General features: G+C 36.3%; 2 protein-coding genes across 2 annotated transcripts in view; both read right to left on the reverse strand.

The window, feature by feature from the left end:
* Positions 1-15,867, reverse strand: part of LOC121863226 (glyoxal reductase-like) — a 28,263-nt gene extending 12,396 nt beyond the window's left edge. Inside the window, exons 1-4 of the mRNA XM_042361715.1 lie at positions 15,788-15,867; positions 15,249-15,306; positions 14,012-14,092; positions 6,522-6,629 (exon numbers count right to left, since the gene is read on the reverse strand). Of these exons, the coding sequence (XP_042217649.1) occupies positions 6,522-6,629; positions 14,012-14,092; positions 15,249-15,300 (241 nt within the window). The 5' untranslated portion in view covers positions 15,301-15,306; positions 15,788-15,867. The remainder of the gene's footprint in view (positions 1-6,521; positions 6,630-14,011; positions 14,093-15,248; positions 15,307-15,787) is intronic.
* Positions 1,661-4,571, reverse strand: LOC121863227 (cyanocobalamin reductase / alkylcobalamin dealkylase-like). Its single transcript, XM_042361716.1, has 2 exons — positions 3,818-4,571; positions 1,661-2,373 (listed from the first exon to the last, which is right to left on the reverse strand). Exons 1-2 carry the CDS (start codon positions 4,441-4,443, stop codon positions 2,169-2,171), a joined length of 831 nt encoding a protein of 276 aa, XP_042217650.1. The 5' UTR covers positions 4,444-4,571; the 3' UTR covers positions 1,661-2,168.
* Positions 15,868-16,793: the final 926 nt, after the last annotated feature.

Below are 16,793 nucleotides of genomic sequence, written 5' to 3' on the forward strand. Positions count from 1 at the left end.
CACTTCGAGAGGCCTTGAATATGAAAATTTTCATGGCCATGGAATTTGTGGACCTGAAATAGGTGAAAAGATGCCCTAAACACAATTTCTAGGATGCATTTTGGTGTAGTTCACACTACAACTCTCAGGCTGTGTGTAAGAGTGAATTAATAGCAAAGAATATACCCCCACCTCCAAACACCACATCCGTAAGAGAAACAACAAACACCATAACCATCATGTCCCGCACCATCCTACACTTGCTGCATCAGCTCCACACCACACAACTCAAGGTCATGAATCATGATTTTTTTATAATCAGTGTGTCTTATGCTGTAAGCTTGCATAGATTTAACGTATGATACAATTTCCTATTCGTTTTTACTAAATATTTTGAAAATCAAATAATGGGAAGGGGAAGTTGCAGAAGTGTCAAAACTCACCTAACACAGGTATGATTTACATTACAACACACCAACTCAAACAAGAGTTCATCCACATAATAAAAGAATAAGGCCAAGAAGAGTGTGAATGTAATTACTTCCTGTCTAAAGTTTAGTTCAATTTAGAGAAGTTATTTGTGCTCCCAGTTCTCAGAATAGATCATTAGAAACCTATAAGTACATTCAATAATATTACAGTTGGTTTGAACACCACAGGATTTTCATCCACTAACAAATAGGAACCATAATGTCAGCCCACGTCATACCTGCTAACTTTTTATGGTAAGAGACTTTGTAAAAATATATATTGTAAATTATACTATATAGCAAATACCAAGGTGCAACTAAGGCACACTCTACATTACACCAAAGAGCACGTACACACACCTTGCACTACTGTACTGTCAAGCTGCTGATTTGAGGAATAGCTGCAATGTTTGTAATCATAAATAATCAAGTACAGTAAGATCTTGTATTTCGCGAGTAATATAGACAGGAAAAATTGTGCCAAATTCAAATACATAAACTAATGGGAAAAATAACAATATAGACTGGCCACTCAACATCAACCTCTATTTTCCCATTTATAACCTCCAAATGATACAAATTCTGCCTTTATTGACCTGATTGTGCTTTCCAGAAACTAATTTTTAGGCTCTCCTCAAGTAACTTAATCACACGCTGCTTATCTTGCATCGAGTACTTGGCAAATTGAACTCCCTTATGATAGTCCCGCTCCTCCTTTTCCTTATTTGGCCACTTAGGTGGGTCTGTCCCTCCCCACCATCACCAGTAGGACCCCAAGAAGAGGTAGAGGTCATTATCTTGACTTGACAAGTGGTAACACCACCCAAAAAAGCACACAATAGCAGCCTGGATGGTCGCTAGGATAGCGCTGGCTACAACGCGATAGTTGCGTTCTTGTAAACCTCTTTTACGTTCACCACCGGCAATTCGATCACCAGAACGCTTCTTGGAGACATTCTTCTTACCTTGTATTTCCGTATTCATCGCTAACACAACAAAATTGGAGAAAACAGCGAAAATCACGGAGTAATTGACAAACAGCGCGATTCAACTGATCACGTGATGTAAACAGAGAGCGCTGGTATAAACCGTTATTAGTCCTCACTGCGAAAAATTCTTTTTACTTACCGGTATTCTTTTCATACAGTATTTATGGGTAACAGCTAAATTTGAAAAAAAAAAAAATAAATTACAGAGTACTGTACCTCTCATAAAACACTTCACAAACAAAAGACACGAATCAATTGAACACGTGATGTCGAACGTGATCTGTAAACATTGCATAACCTTGTGCCATGCTTAAAACGTTGAGAATGGAATAAAAACATTGAGGATGGAATCTCACTACAGCCATCATTCATATGCAAAAGTTCACGTTTTATAAGCAGCATTCCCCTATTCATCAATCGCATTACAACCAATTCGCGTTGACAAAACATGCGATGTAGCAGAAATGACTAACTGGTATGAGGGCTGTGATGTCATTCAAGGCGGTGGCCAGCATTCAGCTGGCTGGATCTCGCGAAATTCAAAATATTTTACACCAAATATAAGACTTGGTTACATTAGGTAGTGCTCGCGAAATAAAAAAATGCGAAATGAAATCGCGCAAAATATGAGATCTTACTGTACAATATTCTATAACCTGTAATCTGAAAACATACAGTGTATTTAATTACCATAAAACTGTATGAATGTTATAATTACATGGTGATAATTTCAAGCTTTGGCATTAATTTTCAGTGAATTGCAATATTTTTCAATCAACTTCTGTCTGTCCCCTGGTTTGGTACTGAAATATTCTCTCTGTTCTTGGGAATATTTTTCTTTAACTGGGATAATGTCCCTAAATGACCAGTCCTGCCAGTGGTCATTGTAACGCTGCAACAGTTCAATGACATCAGCTTCTGTTGTCAATATGTCCCTGGTAAACGGAAAGAAAAGTAACTGTTATTTAAATCACACACAAGCGTGTCTCTTGATGAGAAAGATAAGGAATGTATGTACTGAATAAAGAAAAGGCATTACTGTACTGTATTTCAATATTTATACGTCTAGGTTTTGATTATTACTTTCTAAGCCCATGACAAGGAAGAAAATATAATCTATTCCAAGCAGTTTGTCATCATCCCCACATCTAACAAATGCAAAGACAGTATAATTTTCTGAAGGGCTTATCTGCTAAAAAAGTCTGTACTGTACATTTAACTGGCTACCATGAATATGGAGACTTACTATAAGAAGAGGAAAATTTGGGGGAGAGACATAATGAGAGTAAAAAATGACAGTTACACAATGACCTTCAGGCACGAGAAGTCCTCTTTTATCTCTCTACTGACACCTGTATTAGTCCTTTCTCAACCTAACAAGGTGGAATAAATGCATAAAACATGAAGCTTTTAGCATAGCTGCGAGTCAAATATACCCTAAACTACCTTAACCACTAAGACCGGTCCCCCATTACAACTGATTAACTACTAATTAATTAAATTGTTAATAGTATTGTACTTAAGCTACAAATGACTAAGATGACAGTTATTGACTGAAAAACAGTTATCACACACACACACCTGGGTATAAGTCAGAGTTGCAACAAATAATATTGCTTTCCAAATAGGTTTAAACTTATACTGTACAATATTTGAGATACAGTACAGCACTGGATAAGTCTCTCTTGCCATTTCTGATTCTGATTATTTAAAGGCTACTTCTGGCAATAATACAGTCTACCTGATACATGTTGATATATGTTTTATTATTTCTAACATACTGAATCTATTTTAATTATAGTTAATTAATAATCATTCACTAGACTTTATTTGCCTTGTCAACTGAGTTTGAGTCTCGTGTAATTATTGGATCATTACCTAATATGATGTTAAAACCATTCTCAATTCTGGCTCACAACAGTGTCAATGTATAAAAATTTCCTTAACAGTATAGTACATCTATCAAAAAAGTATTGTGACCTTTACTGTACTTTACTTTCCGGAACACAGGCTGGCATATTTTGACATATACCTGGGGTAAGGTGATGTGTTGGTATGGCTGCTTTGCAATTGTTATGGTTGATACCGTTCCAATTATTAAAATCTCTATAAACAGGACCAAGAACTTACTATGTATACAGTACTGTTCTGTATTTAATTTCTAATTTTCACACATTCTATAATTTTTTTTTAATTTACATTGGCTATTCACTCATCTCTATCAATGGTAAACCCTCATCCACATGTGCAAGCTTTCTCCTATTCTTTTTTCATCATGAACTAAGCCGACATATTGCTTCCAACTATGAAAATTCAGTTAAACCGTACATTCAACTTTGACTTGATAAACAGATGTATAAAGGAGTACAAAATACTAACCTGGGTTGTTGTCTAGGTAGTTCTGGGCAATGGAGGGATGTGTATGTGATGACACCACGTAGGGCAAACCAGCCTCCGTAATGTGGATGGAGACACACGCCAAACACCTTTTTCATGGGATCCCAAGGGTCTGATGTCAAGTCCTTCCGCTGATAAAGGCGAACAGCACCAGCAATGTGACCCGCTGTTTGGACGAGGATCTTGGGTCGCTTATTTGGTGTCATTTCAAAATCATGGATGGTTTCAATGCTGATGCCCGGGAATTCTTCTTTTACTGGAGTAAAGCACTGGACCATGCACTGGTCTAATGGATCCTGTTTGATCTTTAAGTCATCCACCGTTGCCAAAAATGGAATGAACGCTTTCTCAAACATACTTGGCGTGCTAATGATAACAAATGATAAGGTGTCATCATGGTATGGCAGACGGAAACATGGTGCAACCTGCTCATTATACCAACCTATTTTAAAAGGGTGGCATTCAAATCCCCGTGGACTGAGTACAGAAGTTAGCCTGTTTTCTATGTGTGTCAGTTCTTTCAGAGGGATAGTTTGTTTCGGTGACTGTTCCTGTACAGTATCATATTTGGAAAGTTTATCAGAGCTTATTACAGTTGGTACACTCATTGTTTCCTACAAATAAATGCTTTAACAATACAGTACTTAAGTGGTTGCTTTTAAAATGAGGTGTAAAGGCTTTCTGCTACTGGGTGACTGCAATACACAATTAATTCAAGAATAACCCAGAGCTTCGTTCACACTTATCGCTTCCTAAACAGACCTGAAAAGAAGGAAAAGAATCCTTCTTCAGTATTTCTATTTCATTAAACAAATTTCTGTAAATACTGTACTGATATACAGTATATCCATATAAGAATCTTGTTTAATTTTTTTTTTAAGGAGATCACGTTTTATGTGATAAAAAGCACCAAAAGGAATAGCAGAAAGCATGTACAGTACACAGTATATTTCCCATTTACAAAAGAAAAGGTGGTAGGAATGAAGAATGCAAAACTCATATTGGAATAAGTCTGTTAAGTACATCAGCGAATGAGTGTAGTAGCATAAGGTCTGTCAGAATTGTGGCACAAACAGTGTGAGACGAACCTAACAGTAAGGATTCAGAAAAGAGAGAAGATGAGAGTGTTAAGTGTTTACGTCGACGAATATGAGCAAAGAAGATCTGGAATTAAGGTATAATGTGTTTGTGGTACTTGACTTATGTCTCTGGAAAAATCAATTACAGTAATATGTAAAAATACAACATAGATTTGAAAAGTACAGAAAATGTAATGGTTAAATGAAAAGTTGCTGTATTCTGCTTAAATAGGAAAGTAAAGCATGTGATAGCCTATTGCAAAGACAACAAGAGAGTTCTGATGAAAGTAGGCCTAAGGATGTGTAATTTGCCATGGCTGTTCAATATTTTTATGGAAGGGTTAATAAGAGTACTGTACATGAATGATAAGGCAAGTGTTATTTGTAGATACATCATTCTTGCAGGAAATTCAGAAGAACGGTAACTAATATAGTACAGTAAATTCATTTCAAACGAATGCATAATAGAATATACAGTAATAATAAAACAAATAATGAAGCAAAAAGAAATGGCAGATAGAAATGTTAGTTTGATAAAGGCCAAAGTCAACAAGTGAGGTGTTTCATCTATCTGAGAGTAACTGTTAGCAAACTAAACAGTAGGTGACATGTTAAACCACAGAGTAAGCAAGGGAAGACTGTAACAAGTGCACTGAGATCTACTTGGTGAGATTGAAATGTGTCAAAGGAAGGGATGGGGGGGATATACAGGGGAATATCTAAGCCAATAATTTCATACAGATATGAAGTATGGCATTTGGCTTCAAGAGGAAGAACCAAGATGGAAGCTTTGGAATAAATGCAGGAGATGAGACTTCAGAAGACCAAAAGTGTGTAGATGGATGGACAGCATCTACCGTAGGTGGGTATGAGCTCATGCATATTTAGGATTTATTTTTTATTTAATTTTTTATAAAATGTTGTAATTTTGCAGAAGATATTGAGGTTTTTATTAAAATTGTTAACATGATTTCTTGGGAAATTACCCTGTTACAACTTTCTGGTCAGTCCAAGGAATTTATGTGACAAAAATCAATTGTCTAAGGTATCACTTTGGTTCGCCCCGAAAACAAGGTACAGTACTATAGCATATGCGCAAAGCCTGTAAGATTAATGTACACAAAATCCTCATGCCTCAGTGAGACCTACCCATCCATCATAATATTGCTCTTTTCTAGAAGACAATCTGAAATCTGATAAGGTTATCAACTTGTAAGTGAAAATGCTTAGGACACCTGATATACCTAGTATTAGTTTTTACGTAATTTGGCAGGTGTAAAGCAGTATGGAGATACACATTGAAATGGGCTTTACACACAGTTCTCTTTTCAGTACATGAAAATGACAGATGAGCACTAACTTTATATAGTACAGTATACACCTTCATGTAGCTGTGCTGAGTATATACTTGTACCAGCTACAAACACATATATAAAGTTCTCCTCCAGACTCATTTGTTTTCAGTGTTATTGTTGGTACTTTCCATAAAATAGTAGAAACAAAAAATCTTTGATACATACACACACATGCATGCACACAAACATACAGTACATATACAATACAGTTTATAGTTATTTACATCATCAGATCATTAGCCATCTACTTACTCAGTTTGGAAGTTATGAATATTTCCTCTCTCGTAAGGCCCACCTCGGGTAGGAATTTTTCTAAAGCTTCACCCAATTCACTCTCATTCCGGTATATGGCAGCTGTGTCTGGACCAGGAAAAAAGAATATGAATTCCAGTGATCACATGTTTTTGTACTTTTAAGGATGATGTGAAGCAGAAAAAATTAAAATGTTAACAGGAGTATGAAGGTGACTCTCCAAACAAATGTTTGGCAACCAGCCACTCTGATCCTAAGTTCAGTACAGTAATCACAACAACACACCTTTGTCATGGACCCAGGCAAGGACAAAAACCAAGGTCAGTGTACCTTACCTAAATTATCTTGTCTTTAGAAATAGATCAGAGCACTGGCCAATTCATTGTGCATGGGGGAGGCATGAGATAAATACCCTTATGATATTAGTAAATGAAAAAGGTTCTTGTGGGGACCTGTCCTATTTTGGAAAAAATCTGCTGCCAATTGGCAAGAACATTAACACTATGGTGCTTGACAACAGGAACACATAGGTATAAAAATAAACTGACTGTGCATGTCTCACTGCAGTGGTATTCAGGTGTAAATGCATAGCAAAGCTGATATAAAGTATGTATATATGTCTTACTGGAGAAGAAAATTGACTGCTGGATATGGGCCATGGTGTCTGGAGCTTGGAAAGACAATCATGGTATGGTTATAGAAATGTTTGAATTTTGCCAAGTTGTATCGGGTTTGAGCTTCATAAGAAATACTGTACAGTAATACCTGTATCTCCGATAGCCGGAATCCCTCAAACCCTGAACTCTCCGATAGACGGGAATTGAAATTTTCTCGGAAAATCATTCCCAAAGCCGGAATTTTCTGGAAAACGGCGTTGGGAACGATTTTCCAAGGGGCACATTCTCCGGAAAATTCCGAGAAAATTTTCCCGATACCTGGAAAATTCTAGGGATGCGGGAGTTTTTTTCCAGGTCTGAGAAATAAAATCACGCGCATTTTCCAGAAATTCCGAGAAAATTTTTCCCATACTCGGAAAATTCCAGGGACGGGGGATATTTTTCCGGGTTCGAGAGATGATGTAATGGGCAATTTCTGGAACTTCCAAAAACATTTTTCCATCACCCAGAAAATTCCGGGGATGAGGGATTTTTTTCGGGCTTTGAGAGTCGTCTCATTACCCAGAAATCTCTCATTCCCAGAAGTGCTCTGCCACAATTGTTCTGGCTAACGGAGATATCATTGTATCTACTAAATCTTATCAAACTGGAGCCACAGTCATGCCCAGTCATGACCAGGGGAAACATGTTTGCATTTCTGAGATAAATTATCTTGATATTTGCATAATACTATCTATTCAGATCACAATGTGCCACTGATATCAAACATAGGTATAGATAATGAAGATTTTGAAGAGGTATATAAACCTAACTTGATGAGAGATCAAGGTGAGGATACACCAATAGAATATCATACACAGCTCCTCCCCGACTTACAACCATCTTAGTCGTATCAAAATTTTTTCAAATTACGTATATTCGAGTCCAAACCTCAGTGATTGCGCTGTGTACTGACAAAATTTTCGTTTGTAATTCACTTTAAAATGGCTGGCAAGCTTAAAAGTGAGAGCTTTGTGGTGCTGAGAAGAAAAAGAGATGCTCATTTTAGATTTTCTATGTATTATTTAAGCATTTTCAACTTACGACCATTTCGACTTATGACCTGGACTTGGGTCCCTATCCCCATCGTATGTCGGGGAGGAGCTGTACGTAGTAATATCTCTATTAGCTGGAATAATTGGTGCAGAGCTCTTCCGGGACAAGAGATTTCCGGGCAACTAGACGACTCTCTCAAACCTGGAAAAATCCCACATCCCCAGAATTTTTCCAGGTACAGGTACTGGGAAAAGTTTCACTAAATTTTACAGAATTACACATTATTTTATCCTTGGAATTTGCTCCCAAGCCTAAGAATTTATTTTTATTTTTATTTTTTGTAACTTTTTGGAATGTTCTCAGAAAATGCACTTGATTTTCAGCCTAGGAAACTTGTTCACAGACCCAGAATTAAAAAGAATTTATCAAGAGAAATTCCGAGCCATTTTCAATTCAGGGTACATTTTTGGAAAGCTCTGGCTAACGGTGAAATAACTGTACTTCATGCCCTATAAGACATACCCCCCCCCCCCAAAAAAAAAGAAAACCAAAATGGGAGAGGGGGCGAGCATCCAAAATCAATTGCATTTTATACACCAATGGTTAATCCTTGGGGGATGCGGTCACCAACACTTAAATGAAACCCTCAAAATCCCCATTTGTCACATTGGCTACCAGATGACCTCAGAATGAAATACAGTACAGTATATCATTAAATAAAGAAACAAGTGAAAATCAGTAGAGTAAATGCAAATATAAGTCCATAGTTGATGAATGCATCACTTATCATATTTTATGGCACATAAGACGCACTTTTTTGTCTGTAAAATGGTAAAAAAAAATCAGCCTGCTTCCTATATGAGAAATTGAAGTCTCCCATAAGCTAATGAATACCCCTTTTTTTCTTTGTTTTCTTTTTTATTTACAGGGAAAAGCCCACCCAGGCACAGGTCATCGAACCACAACGGGGCCTATGGGGCGAAAATATTAATCTACACCACGAAGATGCTGGAAAACCAGCTTTTTGAAGTGAGGCATTGTATGAGTATAGAAACACAGAAGAAGGCAGAGCATTCCACAGTTTGGTTGTGTGAGGAAAGAAGGATGTACTATAACGGGTTATTCTAGTGTGACCAACAGCCACAGAGAAACTGTGGACACCGCGGGCAAAATGAGTGTTATGACCCCAAGGCTTTGCCGATGGTACACAGGATGCCAAATCCACCAAACATTGCCCGCTAAAGTACCTGTAAAAGAGAGAAAGTGAAGCAACATTGCAGCAAAGAGAAAATGAAGAAAGATTATCAACTAAAGGAGGAGAGTCAATAAGAAGAAATGCCTTTGATTCCACCCTATCTAACAGTTGGACAGAAGAAGAGCCACCCAAGATATGAGAGCAGTACTCCAAGTTAGGATGAATGAATCTCTTATAAACTTGAAGCAACTGCTCAGGAGTAAAGTAGCTACGGCATCTGTACAGCATTCTCAACTTTCAGGGAGCAGGTTTAACAATGTTGTGGATGTGTGGCTTCCATGACATATTAGAGGAAATGGTGCTGTCTCCAGTGGGCTAAATTCTACCTAACCCAACTCCAGAATTAAAATTATGTTATTGCATTTTTAAACACATTATTATTATTATTTTTACTTATTTAAAAAATAATTTTTGCAAATATAAAAGCTCAATTTATAGGTACTGTACTGATGATGATAACCTGAGACGATTGATGTCCATACAGCCGACACCGAACTCTTCAGAGGATAGTGAAGTAGTAACCATTTTTTAACTCTTGCTGGCATTACAATCTATTAATAATATATCTGCAACATTTATTTTTAAAACTACAAATAACTGATACAAATGAAAAGTTACAGATAGCTCCCTCATCACATTTGCATCTGTTAACAACACTGGCGGTATTGTAACCAGGTTAAGACTCATCACTGTAACCACCAGGCTACTGGGCCAAGATTTGAGGTGTTATGGTTTTTTCAACTCGTATATTTGGGTAGATATACGTAGCTTTATTTATTTTTCCTCAGTTACATGCACACACCATCTTACATACATATTGTGAAAAAAGTAAAAGAAATAAATGTTCTAAAGGTAAACACATAGAGGGAATATACATTTTGTTGCACACGAGTTAGCTGGCTCAGTGGGGGAACAGGAGGAGGCGAAACGTGTGAGGGTGGGTGTTGTTAGTGAATCTGCAGAGGTGGTGCCTCCTTTCTTATGGTATTATTTTCAAATATTCCTCACATTTACTGGCTGTATACAGTATATTACAAAATGCCCTTAAAATTCGTGAGGGTTTGGGTCTCAAAATGGCCGTGAATTGCCAAATTTGCGAATACACCTGTATTATCATTTACTGACCCGGGTGAGGGGGGGGTGTAAATTTTGACTGTTGTGCAAAGAAATGCATATTTCCTTTATGTGTTTACCCTTAAGACAATTACTTCTTTTACCTGTACAGTGGTCCCTCGGTTAACGAGCACAATTCGTTCTAGAAGGTTGCTAGTTAACCGAAACCATTGTTTCAATGGGTTTTTGGGTAATTGGTTCCAGCTCACTGAAAATTGCCTAAATTCAACAAAAAAAGGTAGAAAAGTACACTTACTTTGAGGTGTGTATGTAGAAGACTCCTGGATGATGATGATGATGATGGGAATTAGAATGGGGGTGGAGGAGAAGGGAGAAGAGAAGGCATTGGGGTGGAAGAGAAGTCACCCCATGGCACCATTTCACCCATAAAATTTTAGTTCTCTTGGTGTAATTCAAGATTATTTTCTTTAAATCACCTCTGCACTGCATTATATATTGTCAATATGTAAAATAAATTTCAAAACGACCAATAATTTGCTTGGAAACACAGAAAAAAAAAGCGTTTACTTAAAGAGAGTCTTAAGCAAGATGTTACCTCCACTGAAAAGACACAGAGACCGACGCCTGTTTGGTGTGTTGACAGGCTATTTGGCGCGCATAAAACTAGTTTCCTGTACTTCAATTATGTTCAATAATTGTTAAAATGACTAAAAAATTTAATATTAAACTTTTAAATTTATTTAATAGTATAAACTTCTTGATATTTACTAAAATAGTAAGGAATTTAAGCCCTAGAACAGATTACTGTATTGGCGGACTAATACTACAGCTGGTGGACCGCCAAATGCAAGCGAAAACATGTTGAGGTCGGCTCGTAAGAAACTCGTTAATCGAGGGATTGCTCGTTAACCAAAGCTAAGAATCTTATGGAAGGTAACTCGTTAACTGAAATCTCGTTAATTGAGGCGCTCGTTAACCGAGGGACCACTGTACTGTATACGTGTAGCCACACATGCACAAAAGACATACAAATAAATAATAATGGGAAACTCATCTCACAAATAATCAGAAACAAGACAAAAAAGTATTGAAATGTAAGTCTGCCCTCAAGTCAACTCCATGCTTTGTTATTAAAGTTGGGTTGGTTGGATTGCCATATGGCAATTTTTTCCTCGTAAAACTTACTGTCTCTAGAACAAATGGCATTGAGCGCCAGGTGGGTTGATACGTAGATCAAAGTTACAGAATTTGTTTCGTAGCCATCTAGAACCCAATTGCAGTGCAATACTGTACAGTACTGTACTTTTTCACTATATATGTAGGATGATGTGTGCCTGTAACCGAGTAAAAATAAATGAAGAAAGATACGTATATGTATTTGAAAATAAGAGTTGAGAAACAACCACTACACCTTACAGTCATAGTTTTCTTAAAATAATATATACAGTACCAGGAAATGTTATGAATAAATTAAAATAATATCAATAAACAAGTTACAACAAAAATTACTATTGCCAAACCATTAAATAAATGCCAAACATAAGTTTAACACAGTCACTATTCGCATACACTCCCTGCTCCACCATAGTAATGAACATCAGCTGGGACGCCGATTTCCTAGCAACGCTCTCCACCAGCTACATTCTGCGGTCTCCTCCTATTACATGTTTGCCCTTGGGACAATTATTTCTTTTACTTTTTTAATAATAAAAGAAGTCTTTAGGATGGTGTGTGCATGTAACTGAGTAAAAATAAATTAAGAAAGTTATGTATATTTACCCAAAAATAGGAGTTGAAAAACCATAACACCTCACAGCTTGGCCCAGTAGCCTGGTGGTTACAATGACAAGTTTACCTAGCTACAATGCCATGATTAATCACTATTCTATCAGTAAACACTAATAATAACAGTAAATCCAGTGAAATATAGCAGGGAGTGAGGAGAGTTACAACAGCAGATGACGCACTAACTAACAGTCACTCGGTCCCCTTACCCGTTGTCAGGTGTACGTATCAGAGAAATACATGACCCTTTCTTTTTTCACTTGTTTAGGTACCTTCCCAGGGCTGAATGAAGGTGGTTGAGGGCGTTTGGGAACCGTCACAAGCACGAAGAGCACAGTTGTTAAGAGAGTAGAGTAGCACACGCGCAAAATAGACAAGTGTTTTTCCTGGACTGAGATGGAGTGAGCGCGCTTGGCCCAGCCGCCTGGGACAAGAAAGACACCAAGCGGGACGCAATAAAACTCGTGGGCTCCCCATCCCGGCCGCAAAAATGCCGCCAACTTTAAAACTACCCGCAGACATTCTTGGGTACATCCAGGGTGTAATCCGCGAATAATCAAAGACCTCGAATTGTAAAGGCATGCTGTATTTTAAGAAAACTATGGCTACAGGAGGAAAATCCATACTAAAGTTTTTTCCTTAAAACTCCCTGCTAAACTGGTGGGGGCTTATATGGCCGTGCCTTTATATACTGTACCGTAAAGTACAGCAATAACCTGTGCAATGTGAATTTGCCTAAACAATGTGTTTAAAATTATTTGTAATACAGTACTCATTTATCACAAAGAAAACCCATTTCTGTAGTACTGTACAGTACAGTATACTGTATATAAGTTGCCATATGGCTGCTATTTTTAATAATTTTGTATACAGTAGTTTTTTTATTACAGAAAAGAATAATACAGTAGTGAGGTAACATTACACAAGTGAAGTGATAAGTATTTCTTTATTTTATTTCATTGATGATTATTTTTTGAATATCTTGAAACAGTGGCAGTAATGGGTCTAGGGCAGTACAGGTTGAGGAATCCACTGCTACTGTAAAAATGGCCCAGTATATTTTCCAAACTTGAGGTAATGATATGGAACCTATATTTAATTCTATAGAGAACTATATATGCTGTATTGATTTTTTACAAAATACTGTATACTAGTGGTTTACATAAGCAATTAAGCCTACATCCTATCTGAGTGTTAATTAGTGTCACAATGTTAGCTAAGGTAAGAAATACTGCAAGACGGAAGTTAAACAAAACACCATATCTACATCATGCTGGAATCAAAATAACACAGCCCACATCCAGCGTAACTTCTTACCAAGGTTTTGTTGCATCTTTTACTAGGTTATGACTTAGGTTGAATGTTCATATAGAATTAACCTGTAAAATACTGTAAATTTTAATGTGAAAACCCAAACTATGTCTGGTTCCATGTAGCCTCAACCTGTCTCGTTACTTGGTTCTTATTACATACTAATGATCAAAGTCTTGTGAACTAAAAAAATTGCTCCTATACTCTACTTGTGGAGTGTAATTTGCAAACTTCAAAAGTATGAGCTTGTGGTACTGTACTTTATTGAATAATACATAAAGATAGATGTACTGATAGGGATAATATCAGATATCTCCCCTCTATATACCTGTACACTATACTGTACTGAAGGAATAATAATAAAAAACTTTATCATGAGATAATTTACCAGGTGTTATTCTTATATGCCTTACCAAAGGATGTGTAGCCAGCTTGTAGCGCAGCCTTCGTAACCGAGGAAATTATCTCATGTCCACGAATCTTGTATGTTCCAACTGTAAAATTATGTTATTATTAAAAACCACGAAGACAAATGAGAAAATATCTATGCAATAAAACTTTCACACAGAGAGTTAAGGAGAAACCAAGACAATGATTTAGGAAAGGTCTACCAAGGAAACTATAATACCAACAAAAATAGGTTTTCCTAGTGTATTTTGTGGTGATTGAATATGAACCGGTATGGAGATATGATCCCATCCCACTACCAACAATTTTGACTGCACAAAGGGGACAGGGCTTTGAGATAGAGGGAAATTGTGAGATAAAAAAAAATAAAAAGTGACCAACCCAAACCTAACCATACCTTAATTATCAGATGCTGGAGGAAAAAATAATGCTACTTGTAGGTACTTGTATTTTGTCCAACCAAGTGCCCTTAAATGCAGAAAAAAAGTCACAGTGAGGTAATTTCTTTGTCTTGGAGAGTTTCCATCTTTCAGTACAAAACCACAGGTTCTTAACTTGATGATAGTGACAATCTGAACTGCACTTTGCACACTTAACAGTAGTTAGCAGAATGCCCTAAGCCTTAAAAATGTCAACAACAGCAGCTTCATTGTCAGATGTCTACCATGTCTACCTACTTAATGGCCACCCACTACAGGTGGCCAAGCAAAATTCAAAACTCTGAGAACGAAAATGCGCAAGAGTATCACGTGGCACCAAGAGCAGCGCTGTTTGGCAGGACATAGTTATATGATTACGATGTAAACAGTTATCCCACAAAAATGTAGTTACATTGCTTTCTTAAGTCAAATCGAAAATATAAATTGGCAACGGAAATGTAACAAAAATATAGTATTCTTTTTTTTGCTCTATTTCCCTATACACTGTATAAATATCAGTATGAAGTAATGTGGTAGACCTTTTCCGAATCTTAACCGAGACGAATATAGTAATGTTGTGTCAAGTTACACATATTACTGTTCAAACTCTCTTCAGATTATTAACAAAATCATTAGATAAATATGAGGCATGATTACAAACCTATCCTTATAACCCAAAATTATGTTACACTGTATGAAAAACTACACCATAAAGTCTAAAGATGAGATTATTGATCAAACAAATACATAAGCATATGACATACAGTACTCAATACTGTATATATTTACAACTAAATTATTTAACTACCCAATTGCAACTTACATCCAATTAATGGCATAAAAACCCCATTGGAGAGTGTTCCTACTTTCTGCATTCCACCCTGAGGAAAGATGGAATTATTAGTTATTTAATATTTTTAACCTAAGTAATATACAGTACAGTATTAATAACATTTAGGTGAAGCTCCAGTTCAGATAGGTTGGGTTAGGCAAAGTAATTAAGTGTGGTTTGTTTTATATCAACGACAAATTATTAATGTAGCAGTCTAGTGTCGTGGAATGTCAACAAAAGCACTTGTGATTTTACACCCATTAATTACAGACTACCCATCACAATAATGGTCATAAAGTAAAATAGAACAGACCAACTGCCTGAATGAATAGTAAGCTGATAAATGGTATGTAGCCAAATATAGCCGGAATGAAGTCAAATAATGGTCCTAGATGAATAAATCGGACTGCTAATCACTTCTCGATTATTATTTGGTGTCATAAAGTAAAAAATAATTGGTAAACTTAATTTAATCCGAGTTGTGTTGTGTTAGATTAGGTACATGCACTTGATCTATGGTGTAATTTTACATGTTTTGTGGAGGTGAGAGAGTAAGCCGGGATCCAGTAGCCCAGGTGTTGTTGCACTGAAACACAAACAGAACAAAATAAAAGTGTAACTAGTTGTCTTTATTCAATAATAAGTTAGAAAAATAATGTCATTCGTTCTATTATTCAGTAAATCAATCCAGTGAATGAAAAAACTCCTTGAATTTTGTATTAATTCTTAAGTAACAAATTTACTTTAAAAATTTGTTACCTTATAATATAATGCGTTCCTTTAACTTCAGGATAACTAAAGTCGCAGTTGTCATCTGGCCATTTAAATTAATTTATTCTCATTTAAATTCACTTGATTAAACTAAGGTAATATTCCGCAAAAAAACTCATTATCAATATATTTTTTAACTTTTTCCTAGAGTAGTTTTTCTCGCTGAATATACGACCAAGGAAGGTAGAATAAGCAGGGTTAACTCCCTTTAATTTGCGTGTATTAATCAGTGCCGCCATTCGCTGCGTCATCTATCGTTGACCAACATAACTAAGACATTATTCATAGAAAACGAGAGATGTCGTTTATTGGATCAACTATACTAACCTTGACGTATTTATAATCTGGTATTTATTTATTTATTTCAACTTCATTTATTCATTCATGAAGAAAACCTAACCTCATCATCATTTGTAAGACATCAGTCATTCCAAAATGACTAAAATTACGGTCTCTTGTATTTTTTTATGGTTAAACACTTTTTTTTATAAGATCACTATTGCTGGATTATACAAGTTTAAAGGTAAACAAGAATGTTATACTGTAATGCACTTTATTATATAAAGTAACAATAACACGAAATACAAAAAGAGCTGATTCACCAAAACAATCTTATCCATATACAAACATATATATTAAGAAATATAGACATAGATAACCAAATGTATGTCGGTGCTTTGAAGTTTGGGTTCAACATCACCCACTATCAAGTGAACATAATTTTGTAGACTATAGGAGAGAGATCTCAAAAAGATCCCGGCCTAT

This window comes from Homarus americanus, unplaced genomic scaffold, assembly GCF_018991925.1.
Source record: "Homarus americanus isolate GMGI-L3 unplaced genomic scaffold, GMGI_Hamer_2.0 scaffold46197, whole genome shotgun sequence".
Lineage (NCBI taxonomy): Eukaryota > Metazoa > Arthropoda > Malacostraca > Decapoda > Nephropidae > Homarus > Homarus americanus.

Coding starts and splice junctions, on each gene's coding strand:
- LOC121863227 (XM_042361716.1), bottom strand. CDS start 4,443: ATGAGTGTACCAACTGTAATAAGCTCTGATAAACTTTCCAAATATGAT. Junction 2,374..3,817: donor CTACCTAGACAACAACCCAG/GTTAGTATTTTG, acceptor TCCGTTTACCAG/GGACATATTGACAACAGAAG.